Source organism: Anas platyrhynchos, chromosome 12 (genome assembly GCF_047663525.1).
Source record: "Anas platyrhynchos isolate ZD024472 breed Pekin duck chromosome 12, IASCAAS_PekinDuck_T2T, whole genome shotgun sequence".
Classification (NCBI taxonomy): Eukaryota; Metazoa; Chordata; class Aves; order Anseriformes; family Anatidae; genus Anas; species Anas platyrhynchos.
Genome location: NC_092598.1, coordinates 11003352 through 11017291, shown reverse-complemented (window position 1 = coordinate 11017291; position 13940 = coordinate 11003352). Strand labels below are relative to the sequence as shown.

The following is a 13940-nucleotide window of genomic DNA, read 5'->3' as shown; positions in this document are numbered from 1 at the left end:
AACTGAAATTCACAGTTGGAGATAGTAGTTCTTTGTGACTGACTTTCACAGTTGGAGATGGTTCTTTGGTGACTGACTTAATAAGAATTATTTATTATCCACAGCTTTCTGGCAGCTCTTCATGAAAGCAAGGTGGTTAGTAGTCTTGCGTTGGCTCAGCCCGTGTAGTTTTAAAAGTAAAGTCAAAAAGAACACCTCAGGAAGGAAGGAAACACGCGAGAAAAGGCTCGGTGACTGACGCGTGGAGGCGGCCGCGGGGCCGGGCCTGGGCGCGGGCTCCCCTCACGGGGCCGCTGAGGCGGCGCGCGGGGCCTCATGGCGGCGGGGGGCAGCCGCGGGGACCCCTTGGCCCTGGGGCCCGAGCCCGAGCCCGAGCCGGAGCTGGAGCCGACCCCGGCCGAGGGGCGCTGGGGCGACCAGGAGTCTGCGGCGCAGGTGGGTCGGGGCAGGCAGATTCCGCGTCCCTGGATAGCTGGGGATCCTATAAACTAAGGGCTGGAGAGCTCCGCGCTGCTTCACGAGTGGTTAACCCTTAGGGCAGGTGGTTTGGGGATGGTTTAGCGCATGCAGATGCGTGCCAGACAGTCGTAGTCCCAAGCGACTGAAGAAAAGCCTTTTCAAAATACGACTTACGTGACATTTTTAGTGGTTTTGGCTAAACAGCGCAGCCTGAGACATTTAGTCCTGCCGCTTGGTGGGCCAAGATCAAGGAAAACACTTCAGGGGTTTTGAAAGACTTGAGAGAGACTTAACAAGTTTTAAAAATAAATCTTGCTTTGCATGAGAGAGGAATTGGGGAAAATAAACCAGCACCACCAAAAACAGCTTCTTTTCCTCCAGAACAATCAAATCCAGCAACCTTTCTTTTCGACCAGGTGATTTTGAAAGCAGCTGCAGCCCAGTGCCTGGACAAGGACACGAACTCCTCACTCAAGCAGAGCCTAAAAATTCTGCTCCCGTCGTTGTTTTCGTGCTCCCTCTTGTGGAGGAAGCTGTCAAAAATGATTTCAAAGAAAAGTATTCCTAAACTTTGCTCTATTTGTTTACAGATACAATTCAAAATTCTAAGAGGACACAGTGATACTGTGAGCTCCTGCCATTTTTGCTCTGAAGACACAAAAATACTTTCATGCTCTTATGACAGAACAGTGAAGCTCTGGGTATGTTATGAATGCAAAAAATGACGAATTAAAAAACGGAACACATCTTCGGTTTTGGTAATTCCGTAAAATGGTATTACTACTGATAGGTGAAATAGCTCCTTCAAGTGAAAGTCCCTGTAAGGAAGCAGCTCTAGCTCTTAGACTTTACAGTTCATATTTAAGAAAGAGAGGGGTAGTCAGAATTGCTAAATTTAATTCACATATTGAAGATGAATGTAACAACACATATGCAATGAAGGGAGTTTATTATTTGCCTGTGGTCTGAGATTTTTATATGGACATAAGGAACTGGGCTGTAAGTAGAAAGGTAGATCTCTGAGCTGTCGCCATGGTTATGGTAGAGAAATTTAGAGAATGCCTTAAGGATGTTCTTAAGTGGCAGTTAGGGAAGTAGGAAAAGAGTAAAGAAAGAGTTACAGGAAATAAAACCAGTTTTTATGTGTTTGAACATCACCGCCACTGTATAAGGAAGTGTTCAAAATGAATGATTTGAATATTTTTCCAGTATATTCAGCTGGAAGACTGAAGACAAGGTTTTTTGTTTATTTGTTTTTAAGATGGAAGACAGAATAAAGATAAGTAGGTAATTCTTACTGTTGGTGTGAGAGACAGGTTTCTTTAGAGAAATATAGTTGACCTAGGAAGATGCCATATGTGAAGGAGAGGGGAATGATTTGAGGTGGAGGAAGGCAGGCCAATCAGAGAATTTTAACCAGAACTGGAGTTAGTAGGAGCAGAGGAAACCACTGTTAGGGTTTGAGACAATATTCATCATTATTTCAGCTAACTTTTCATTGGTTCTGTAATCTTTGCAGTATAATTCTTTATTTGTACTGTGGTAGTTCAGCAAGGGATTTCTGGTTGGTTCAGTACATACAGAATAAAAAGACAGTCCTGACACCAACACCTTGACAAGGCTGATGGAGAAAGATATAGGCAGAGTGGTGAAGTGCGAGAAAATGCTTGGTGTGCCAGTACTGATGAGAATGACTGTCAGTGGCTGAACACGATACTCGTGACTGACTTTTGGGAAACATATTGCAAGAATAAATTACCATTTGTATTTTCAGATTAGATGATACAAGTAAGACTAACCTTGCTTATTTCATAAGCTTTTTTTTTTTTTTTTTTTTTTTTTGTGGTGCTTTGTATTTTTTTCATAATCTTAATCTTAGCAAGCACTTTCTAATCAAACTACTTTGGATTTATTCAAGGATGTTGTCAAAGGTTTTCCTATTCAAGTTTTTGAAGAAGAGCACACAGCCCCAATTTCTGAGTGCAACTTGAGTCCTGATGACAGAAGGTGACTATTTGCTATCACAATTTATACAAATATAGCGTGACAATTTGTGTGGTTTTCAAGGTTAAATTTCACTGCACGTGGAAACACGTTATACAAGATGTAAAACAAATCAGTTATTTTTTCAATCCTTCCTATGGTTTCATAACTTTTATTACATCCAAGTCAAACTTTTTTTGCTTTATTTTCTGCTCCATTATCACTTTGTCTTACATCTCCCTTCATATATTCCTCCTAATTCTCTCTATCCTTATGCTTTCCCTTATGCTGCCTGTACTCTAGTAGCAGTCAGTTTACTGCCAGACTCCTTCATCCACTCAAACTGCCATAAATCTCACCTTGATCTCAGCTACAGTTTGTACAGGAGCTCTGAAATCTTTTGTTTTCCTTTGGTGTCCACTGGAGTAAATGGGAATCTTTCAGTGTCTTAAATGTATGGTGGAAAAGTCCAATAGATTGTGACTTCTTTTAGGGCAAAAAACTTATCTAATACTGGTTTTGAGTTATATGGGGGCTGGAAGTCTATGCCATATGTTCTGAAAGGGGTATGTAAACGTATTATTTGTATAAAAGAACAGCATTGAACTAGCCAAGGATCAGGGGTTCATCTGTTGGTAAGTTTTATATGGTCATAAAAGGTATTTTCTATGTGTATTGTTTATTAATAATCCATGACCTTTCCATTAAGCCTGTCAAGTCAATTCCAGAAGAAATGCATCATATCCAGTGTCAATCTACGGGCATGATAATTAAGACAACCGCAACATATATTAATACTTGGTTAAATAGGTTATGCATTGCCTCCGGGGGTACTATTTCTGGCATATTTTATCATTAAGTTGTACTTTATATCAATTTTTATCAGGTTAGAGCGTTGACTAATCATCTTTTTGATCACTGAATAGTGTAAGTGCTACACTGCCTGTTGCCATTGTCTACATCCTTGAATACTGCTAAACAGCAAGTGAAATACCATTGGCTCGGAAAACACCTTCCAATTGAAAATGCTACCCATTCGTAACCTTCATGTGGTCTTTTGTGTTAAGCGTTTCCATTTAGGAGCAGAGTTTGTGCTGATTGTAGGAAAAATGCACATATTGAAAAAAATAGGCTTACTAACATAATTGTGTTTTTAGTTGTGAGAATGTAAAGTTTCTTGGGTGAAATGTATAGAAGTGATGTTGACTTAAAATGCCACAATGGTACTCAAAAAATTTGTCCTATCTAGTGACATTAATTATAAAGGTTATTTCAGATATTTGGACGTCTTTCTAATAAAACTGTGTGAGGGAAAAATTCTTGACCTCCCATTTCATGGAAATCTGTCTCTTTCAGTAAACTTCATTGAATAGCTTTGTTGTATAATGTGGCTTTGTGTTTGTGCAAAGCAGTGTCTTTGGTAGAGGGTTACCCAGCAACATAACTACTGAAAATCCAAAAAAAGCCCCAACTATCTAGGGAGAAGAGCACCTCACGTTCATTAAAGAAAGACATTATAATGGCTTTATGTTTTTTTTAAGTTAGAAATAATTAAATATCTTGTAACGCATTAAATGAAATTGATTTGACTGCTTGCACTGAAAATTGCATAGATTGTATTATTATCAGTTTCTATCTGAAGTATAAATAATCCTTTTAAAAAGTGAACACTAAGGTAGGCAATAATTTTTGCTGCTGTGTTAAAAATTTATTTTAAACTAGTGAATGTATGTTAAATCATTGTCAGAATTAAATGTTGTCATTTATTTCTAAATAACTTCCTTTAAATGAAAACATTGAGTGCTGTTTTCATTGTCATTTTTAGAGTGGTGACATCATCCTATGATAACACTGTTAAGGCTTGGGATATGGAAACGGGGAAAATGCTTGTAGGTATCCTTTTGAATACATCCTGCAGAAGATATAACTGTATAATTTGGCTATAGTTTTTTTATTTACCAAAAAAAATAATAATAATAATAAAAAAATAAATAAACATTTGTTAGCACAATACAGTATGGTTAGAGTAGGGTAGGTAGGCTTGATTTTTAGTCCTAGTTTTGACACTGATTAATTCATTGAACATGTCTCAGTTATTGCAGATAAAAATGGGTATAATGATAATAACCCGTCTCAGAAGATATGTTTAAGATTGATTAAATTAACTTTTAAGATTTGAATAGGGTATACATATCTAATTTTAAGTTAATTACTAATGTAAAAATTGGATATAAATGCTTCGATCACTTTTCACCAAAATAAAGTAATATCAAAGCCCTTCTTTCCAAGCCTACTTACAGATTATCTGCCGTTAAACAGTTTTATCTCTAACCCTCCAGCATAATTCTAAAACCTTTTATTTTCTCTTCAGTGGACAATAGAACATGAAGGCATTGTAACTTCATGCAGTATTTCTTGTGATGGTAAATATGTAGTATCTGGCTCAGACAAAGGTAATGCCATATTTGTTTTTGATGCAGTAAGTGCAACAGTGGTAGCACATGTCCAAGGTAAGACTTAATGCTTTCATATCTTGTTTATGCATGACTTTTTTCTATTTCTTACAAGAAAAAATTATTAGCTCCGTTCAAATACCCTTGCGTGAGAAGGGCAAAATAAACTTATCTGCAAGATAATAAGCCCACTATTTTTCACAGTAGATTTATAATATGAGATAATAGGGCCAAAATTAGACTAACAGTGATTATTTTTTTGAAGCATAATTTCCCTTTGGAGGTAATTTAACTAGTAAGAGCTCAGTCCCATGAGGCTTCCACTCAGGACTGCAGGTCACAGGGACTGTACCACTCCGGAATCAGCTCCTAATGCTACATGCAGTCCTTAGAAGTAATCGTCCCACTGGGTGTCTTTGCATAGGTCATCACAGAAGTACGATCACAAGATGCTGTTTTGATCCTGATAATCAACGGGTGACTTCAGTATCATACGATAAGACCATAAAGCTATGGGATATGAGAACTCGATCCACCTCAATTACCATTAATGAGTAAGAAACAATACTGTTATTAATTATGTATGGTATTATTTGCATCTTTGACAATTATCAGTGAGATTTATTTTAACAATATTTTTTTTAAGTAAACTTAAGTAAAAATATTAAGTATAGAGAAAATGAACAGTAATTCTTGAACTAAAGTAATATATAAGCAAATGACATAGAAAATGTCATTTGACATGGAAAGCATGAATAAAACGTACCATTCCAGCTTCCTGATGTAAATAATTTAACAAAAATAATTGTATTCTGATGTCTACAAGCATTTCTGGTGCTATATTTTAGTGCTTCTATGTTCTCAAGTACATATAGTGGAATAAGCATATGCAATATAATGCAAAGTATAAACTTCTGGTTGTGATTTCTACTAATTAGGAAATATGTATAATTGTTGACTAATGAAGTCTTTAAAAAACATAATGGAGTGAAGCAAAACTAATACAGAGAATTTTCCTAAATTGGATTATTTTGGCTGCAGCTTAAACTCCCACGCTTCTTTTTAGAACCACTTCAGACATGGAGAACAGATTATTCCCTTGTTTTCTGAATACATGTACAAGAACTTTTGTTGTATCTACCGACTCATGTTTTCAGACGACAGAACCGTCCTTATTCATTTAATATTTTTCTTTCCTAGTTTTGTAATTGTTTTTGCTGTTCATCTCAGATATCTTTCCAGTGGGCCCACTTTTTTTTTGAATAATGCGAACAGTATTCCTTCTAATTAGAAAAAAAAAAAGTATTACTATTCGTAGAGTATACCTCTGTTCCTCATACATATTGGATGTGATTTACTGTTGCTTTTTGAAAACGTGATGATGAAGATGAGTCAATATTTGCCACATCCTTTTTGCAGAACTGTAATAGAGAGGCTATTGTTCCCACCCTTTATCTGTGCAGTTCATTATTTGTATGTTACTCTAAATGTCAGACTTGACCAAACTGACATGGTCAGACAAGTCCTTAGACTAGATAATGGATTAAAACACTGTAACACTCTCACAAACTGCAGTGACTACAGCATTGTTTCCTATACAGACCATTATAACCCTTTATTTTCCCCATCATTTCTTCAGTTTGTGAAGGTCACTTTGAATTTTAGTATTTTCTCCTGTAATTACAGGCCCTTGGCTTCCTTCCATATCTCTATCTCATTATCTATGTTGTTAATGGAAGTATGAAATAGGACTGAATTCAAAACAGATGCTGTGGACCCTATCAATATATACTTACATTTTTACAGTGAATGAATTATAGCCATTCTCTGAGTTTTGATACTGCTTTTCCAGATTATTTGTCCCTATTTACTTTTGGAGAATGTCTTGCCCAGTACCAGCAATTATGCTTAATATGAGCTCCTGAGCCTTCCCATGCTAAACCCTTATATCTCTCACTGAAATTAGTATTATATCAAAAAATGATGTCAATATAAGGTATTACATTTCATTAAGAAAGCATGCAACAAGAGATATCAAATCAGCTGTTAAAATTATCAGTGTCTTTAAATAAACTCAACTAATTTAGCTTTGAATTATAAAAACAATAAACAAAGTGCCATTAAACAGTAATAAAATTGTCTTTTGAGAGATTAGGAATTACTTTGGATGGGAAATTCAATATGGAACTTTGTAATAATATTTATTTTAAATCAAAATGACAACAGTACTGTTTCCTGTAAAAGATGCTCATAATCCTGTCCCCACTGTAGATTTCAGAAAGCCCTAGAATTCTCATCCAGTTCTGGAACTTCCAGACTTCTTTTCCTATGGGTATCACTGCTTCCAAAATTAGATTTCAATATAGAATTGATTCATCCTTTTCCTATGAGTATTTGAGTATAAATTTACATGCAGAGTTTGTTGCATGCTGTATTTTTTTAATGAGTAATGAGTGGCTTTTTTGGTAACTTGCTTTTAATAAAGTGTATTTGTGTTGTAATTGCTAAACAGTTTTCTGTTAATCTGTGTTCAGCAACAACAACAAAACTGATCATTTGGTGCTGAACAAACAGGGTTCGAGCCTGCGAAATGACTTAATCAAATAAGGGATTTAAATGCATGCTGGCTGTGGGATTGTAAGCAGCTCTGGAAACTTTACAAAACTATTCATATAATTAAAATTCACTTTATAATGGTTTGTAATGGTTACAAAACCTCACTATTCTGATATTTTTATCTGTATTTCAGGGGACACAGCAATGCTATCTCAGATTGCTGCTTTACCTCTGATGGTCGTTACTTGTGCACAGCATCCTGGGACAAGAGCTTAAAAATATGGGATATAAAGACAGGAGAATTCCGATGTCATGAACCTCTTTCCTTGAACCAAGGACATGAGGGTTCTGTTAGTTCCTGTGTTTTTAGCCAGGATGGTGAGTTGTCTTCATACCAGTACGTATGAAGAGTATGGTATCTCAGTATGGTATCTCAGTATCTATGTATGTCACATAACAGATGAACCACAAGTGACCACTCTAATCATGTAAGTCGTTTGCGATTTCCAAGATAACATGTTTAATTATGAGAAAACAATGTCTATGTAAATGAGTAAATTGAAGTTGAAAGTAGTGGTTAAGACAGAAAATAGACTTTAGGCACTGGAACACTGCTTAATTGATGTACCCATCAAGAGGTATAATAAAAGGTTGTAAAGGAATAAAAGCACAATACCACTACAAGATTAACTTAGCACTTGCTGATATTCTCCTAATATTAGCTAGTAAACACCATGTTGAGTGAATACTGTACTGATGTGTAATGAAGTACCTCCTAAAGTTACTTCATAGTGCAAACAACATATGCCTGTATCTGAGTGGAGGTAGTGGAGAGCAATTTCCTACTGCACTTATTCTCTTACTTTCACTAGATCACAGTCCATTGCTAGTACCTCCACAAACATTAAATTTGTGTTATTGCAAACTGCTATTTCCAGATTTTCTTCTTTTCACTGCAGTGGACTAATACCAGTTTCTGTACATTGTGATCTAATTGGCTGTTTCCTTTTGCAACTTCACGTCTGAGTACTTGGTAAAGATAACTCCTGAACTGCTGATGTCTGATCAATCTGCAGGCATAACCAAACAGTGGCCTCTCAGCTAGACTTCTCATATAAATAAATAGCAACCGTGTATTGGGAAAAAATACCTGTGTTTTGAAGACATGCAAATGCAAATAGGCCTATGAATTGTGGAATTTAAGAATGTGCTTTCCATGCTAAACTCATTAGTATTTTGTTTTTACTCAGAGTTGAACAAACAATTCTGAAAATATTCTCTATATTTAAACTTTTAAACAAAGTATCTTCTTGATTTTCTAAGACAATACAAATTTCATGTGCTATTTCCACTCATTTGTGTGTTTACTAAATTTGTTTTACTATTTACAAAACCAAGAACATTAGCAACAAATAGCCAAAAGGAACTTTTAATATCTTGTTTAAGCATGACTAATAGCTCATTATTTAAATTTTATTAACAAAGTCTGACTCACTGCTAGACGGAGTCTCTTCTATTAGTCTGTAGTGACAAAGCAAAGATATAATATAGTATTCTGATTTTATATTTCAGCATCGCTTGTTGTGTCTGGTGGATATGACAAAACTATAGCTATATGGGAAACAGATGCAGGCTATAAAAAGCTAAGCTTAAAGGTACTGAGGTCTTACTTGATCAGTAGTTTAATGAGAAGGTTTAAAATGTGTCGCTCTTTTAAAAGCATTGTATATTTTGATACCAGATACCCTTGCCCATCATTTCCAGATATAGGCAGGAATATATTGTGGATTTCTGTGATTTAATTTGCCAGAACAATGTATTTTTACGCAATTACCTACAAAGACACTACCTTTGTCAAGTCAGTTATTAATACACTATTACTTTATTTATTTATTTCTAAGAACAAATTTATTTAATCATTATATGAATGGAGTTGTGCTTATGCTTTAGGAGATTCTTCCAGCAAGTAACAGGAGTCTGGATAGTGCATATATTAATTGTAAAATGCCATGCTGTCTATGGCTTTATGTTTACATGCTTGCATATGTTCACAGAAAATAGTACATTAGAAGGGAAGCATTCCAAAAACTGTAAATACTAATGTTGAGGTTGTCAGGCTTAGTTCAGTCCCTAGGTTACACACTTTATGTTACTACCTGTATTGACTTGGACGTGGTCTGCCATGTTATGGTCCTTTATAGGATGATCAATTCTGTAAATGAGGTAGCTATTCAGTATTTATCTATCCCTGCTTAGAGCTAGGCCTGCTCTTTTTCTTCCAGATCTATTGTAATACTACCCAAAATTTGAGGATATAAGTAATACCTGGATGAAAAAAAGAGCACCCTACCTTCATTTCTTTTTTGTGCCATCATGAGTTTATTTTTCATTTTCATTTTTTATTATTCATTTCTTATTTTAGTGGAAACAATCCACAAGACTCCAACTAATTATCAGATACGAGTCAAAGAAAAGGATTAACAGTGTTCCTAACCTTATGTACGCATTTTGCAAATGTTAATTTCATAGAAGTCAGGCAATAACATCAGAGTTCAGATTTGCAACCTTGCCTATTTCCTGTCTTGTGAAAATCTGATTTCAACAGACTTTTTTTTTTTTTTTAACTTACTACATATACTCTTCGAGGCTTAGTTAAGTCTCATGTTAACATGAGTTAAATGAGTTAACACTCATGAACAAACCCACCTGGCATATCTCAGAAAAGACAGCTTTCTTTCAAAGTCTTTTGAGTTTAAAAATAAATTTCAACTGCTGTTTGCATCCAAGATAACATCTTTGTATGGGAGATCTTAAAAGCTTGTGCCTCACCTGATACCTTAAATGTAAGCTTACATACCCTCCTGAGTTAGAACTGTAGTGATTAAACCTTTTGAACAGTAACAGCATACATTCACCACAGCTTAGGTGCTTTACCTAGTACAACTACTGCATATTTCCCAGTTAACAGCAATTTCTGTAAGTAACTCAGTTTCCCATAAAATGAGAAGGCATCTGTTTAAATGCTAATGTCTTTGTAACTATGGAGAATTCCAGTTTAGTATCTGTGCCTTGGTATAAATATATTCTGTGCACATAACTAAATTTAAAAACATGTTTTAAAGATTCTGCAGTAAAATAGCACTTACATTTTACATGTATGTATGGATGTTTTACTTTGTGCTTGAAAAATATACACTTGTTCTTCTATTGTAATTTAATTCTTAGGTGTGGCATTAGTCTATCAAAATGACACAGTGCCTTCCTAAACTCTAGGAATTTTATCTGTTAATTCTATTCATGTCTGAATAACGTCCTTCACTGGAGTAAACACATCAGTTTAGATTTTAACCTGTCTCTATTCTTATGCCAACTCAATGCTGTTAACCTCAAATCAGCAGTGCTGCTGTTGTCAAAACGAGGATATCCGATACAGCTGCTTGACTTGGCCTGCTTCCAGCACCGGTTTCCTTCCCTTGAAATAGGGAGAGCTGCTGCCTGTTCCCAGACCTCTTCCCTCCCCTTTCACATGCAAAACAGCCTCAAGTCCTCCTCCCTTCCCCTTTTTTAAGGTAATGAGTATGAGGAATCAACTCTCTCTATTTACAGTTCTTTAGGAATCCGTTTAAAAAAGTAGGGAAAAAAAAAAAGTCCTTAAATAGAGCTTAAGCCCATGCTAACTGTGTAGATGCAGTGCTTCTGATTGCTACAACCGGTGGTCTGCTTTCCAGAGATTATAACAGCTATTGTTTTCAGGTATAGGTAGGAAAACATGAGCTTCGTAGCAACGTTTTTTCCTGACTTAACGTGAGAAGTTTAGACCAAAACTTTCCCTCTGCATTTCAAAATAAATACATGGTACAGATTGTTGTTTTTATTATTAGAAAAGTATTTTTTTTACTTGTCTTAAAGTTAACTTTTGCTCTACTGTAGGGTCATTGTGACTGGGTGACAGATGTTGCAATTAGTGAAAACAAGAAATGGATTCTTTCAGCCTCAAAGGTAATCGCTAATTTCCTGATGTGGTTTAAAGAGCCAACTTACAAATGGATGTGAAGATTTCATCCCTTGTTTTCAGCTTTGATTTGATGAAAATTAACACTGGTAAAGTTGCTTATAAAAATTCTAAGTTCTAAGCAGTATTTTCCTCAAGTAATTAGAGAAAATCTTAAGAATCTGATACATGTTTTTATTTTTTATAACACATTAATATGTGTTATTATTTTAAAATGTGCATGCAGTTTTAAGATTGCTAAGGTTTCCAAACATGTGATACTTAAATGTGAAATAGTTCAGCACTCTCAGGGTGAGAGCTCATCTGATAAAATGAGAATTCATCTTCCTGAAAATGATGAAGGTCACTGCTTTGGTAATACACAAACACATCAAAACAATTGCTTCTGTTTCTCAGGATTCTACTTTGAGATTGTGGAATATTGAGAAGATGGATCATATACCTTCAGTGATAGAAAGCAGAAAAGAAAAAGGCTCAAAAATCTCTCAGGTTCTATCATTTTATTTTCTAATGCTGCCTCATAATTTATTCAAAAAAAATAATTTGAATTTTAGAGGAAAGCTGTAAGATTTGCTGACTGGAAACACAATTTGATTGTGCTTCTTTTCTCTGTGTGAAGATTTTCAAATAATTTTTGGGGCGTGGAATGTAGTAGTTCTTTCTTTTAATTGATTGCGGTAAGGACACCAATTTGCATGTACAGGTGCATTTTCATTTTTAGAAAACACAGTAAGACATTTATGTGTAACTCTAAAAATAAATATATTTTGTTTTTCTATGCTTGATGCTTCTGCAGAGTAACTACCTGCTTATATAAGAATTGCCAACTTAAAAAGACAGGGCAGGTAATAAAAATGTTCTGAACGTAAATCAGCTTATAGGCATTCTAATTAGATGTTTTTTAAAACCGAGACTATATGTGTTCTGACCTCTGAAACATGAATTATAAGCAGATAAATGTTAGGAAAGTGGAACATTAACAAGCTTAATGCTGTTGAGATGTGCTTTTCTTTATAGTTCCGCAGTTGGTTTTGATGGTGTATTTGCAAGTTCTTTTGTATATTTTTCTTCTTATCAATAACTATGAAGTGAAATTGCATGGAAAAAATAAATTTATTATTTATATATATATATATATAAAACCAGGCTTTCCTGTTGAACATCATTGGTTCAAAAGCAATGTACAGCTTTTTAAGCTTTTACATAAGTTTTATAAATGCAACAGCAGTGAAAATGTGTGCACTCCTAAAAAGTATCCATTGATAGAATTTTGAGAATACAGTTAAAGTTGGTACTAAACAGGACTTTTTGGTCCATTTTTAGCAATATTTAAAGTATATCAAACAATTAGAAAAATTTAATATTAACTTTTTAATGCTTATGAAAATATTTCTTTAAATTTTGAAGTAATGCTGTATGTGCTCTAATACTCATGAAGTTTACTCTGTGCCTATGTGTGGTCAGCAAAGTTTTTTTCAGCAGCACTATCTGTGTAAAGTTATGACAGCTATGCGCACTTAGTGCATCTCAAAAATCAGGCCTAGATATGTGTCTATATGGAGATGTATTTTTATGACTGAAATAATGCACATCTATTGCAAAATTTACTAAAATACCATTGTTTTCATATTTATACCAGTGTGAAGAATGCGAAAAACCTTTCTTAAGCCTGCAGTGTGGTGACTTTGAAATGACATCCAAGTGTGTATTCTGTCGTCTGTCTTCTCCAGTGACACGTATTTTGCCATTGCCACCTTCTGTCTCTCCTGATGTTTAAATTCATTTAGCAGTCTTTGGGTGTTAACATATCTAAGTATAAATGGAGTGTCTGTACATCTTTATGTACTGCGCATACAAAGGTAAGGGCTTCCTCTAACCTTGCGCTGTGGTATTTTTTATGGAGAATTAAATAAACTGCTGTACAAATCCATTGAATAGCTGTGACTTGTCATGTAAAGAATGCAACTGCCCAGGAGTTGGAATCTATGTTGCATGGTAGTAGAAAACAAAATTACTTGTCCTTTGGTAAATTTTAAACAATTGTAAATTAATACTATAACTCCAATCTCAGCTTAGTAAAGAATACATGTGAATGTATAAATCATGACAGGTTTCCTTCCTTTCTTTAGTTAAACTGTTCTTTACTATGGCACACGCAGTTGCTTTCAGTGGATATCAGAAAGTTTTGTGAGTAAAACCATGAAGAAGACCATCAATGTTTTTTTAACCTGTTGCCATACTTTTTAGAAAAAATTTGCAAATGAACTTTCAGCCATGAGAGTAAGTTGTAGGTTGCATCATGGCAGACTTGATGCAGCACAAGCTAGTTTTGTGCCATCCACCAAGGAGCATGGTATTTTTACTACTCTTAGGAGCGTGAGAATGTCAATTGCTAAAAGTTTTAGTGTTTCAGAATGTTTGGAAGCCTTGTTCCTGTGAATAGCATTTTCAAGCTTTTCAGCATTTCTTTCCTAAAG

At 35.2% G+C, this 13940-nt stretch overlaps 2 protein-coding genes across 3 annotated transcripts in view; both read left to right on the top strand.

Moving 5' to 3' along the window:
* Positions 1 to 137: 137 nt before the first annotated feature.
* WDR88 (WD repeat domain 88) lies at positions 138 to 13393 on the top strand. 2 transcript variants are annotated; one of them, XM_072043965.1, is made up of 11 exons: positions 138 to 435; positions 1050 to 1160; positions 2378 to 2466; positions 4268 to 4331; positions 4814 to 4865; positions 5320 to 5449; positions 7645 to 7829; positions 9024 to 9106; positions 11382 to 11450; positions 11860 to 11952; positions 13103 to 13393. In XM_072043965.1, the coding sequence occupies exons 1-11, from the start codon at positions 316 to 318 to the stop codon at positions 13238 to 13240; spliced, it is 1134 nt and encodes a 377-aa protein (XP_071900066.1). In that variant the 5' UTR covers positions 138 to 315; the 3' UTR covers positions 13241 to 13393. The 2 variants fall into 2 exon arrangements, with proteins under 2 accessions (XP_071900066.1, XP_005020072.4); XM_005020015.5 differs by having other exon boundaries at positions 4814 to 4952.
* Positions 13183 to 13940, top strand: part of LRP3 (LDL receptor related protein 3) — a 50394-nt gene continuing 49636 nt past the window's right edge. Inside the window, exon 1 of the mRNA XM_027466965.3 lies at positions 13183 to 13322. Coding sequence (XP_027322766.3) covers positions 13283 to 13322 — 40 coding nt within the window. The 5' untranslated portion in view covers positions 13183 to 13282. The remainder of the gene's footprint in view (positions 13323 to 13940) is intronic.

Excerpts from the sequence above, each read along its gene's own strand:
- WDR88 (XM_005020015.5), top strand. The coding sequence starts at position 316 with ATGGCGGCGGGGGGCAGCCGCGGGGACCCCTTGGCCCTGGGGCCCGAG. Across the intron at positions 4,332-4,813 it reads TGGAAACGGGGAAAATGCTT|TGGACAATAGAACATGAAGG; the intron begins GTAGGTATCCTT and ends TTTTCTCTTCAG. Across the intron at positions 7,830-9,023 it reads CTGTGTTTTTAGCCAGGATG|CATCGCTTGTTGTGTCTGGT; the intron begins GTGAGTTGTCTT and ends TTTATATTTCAG.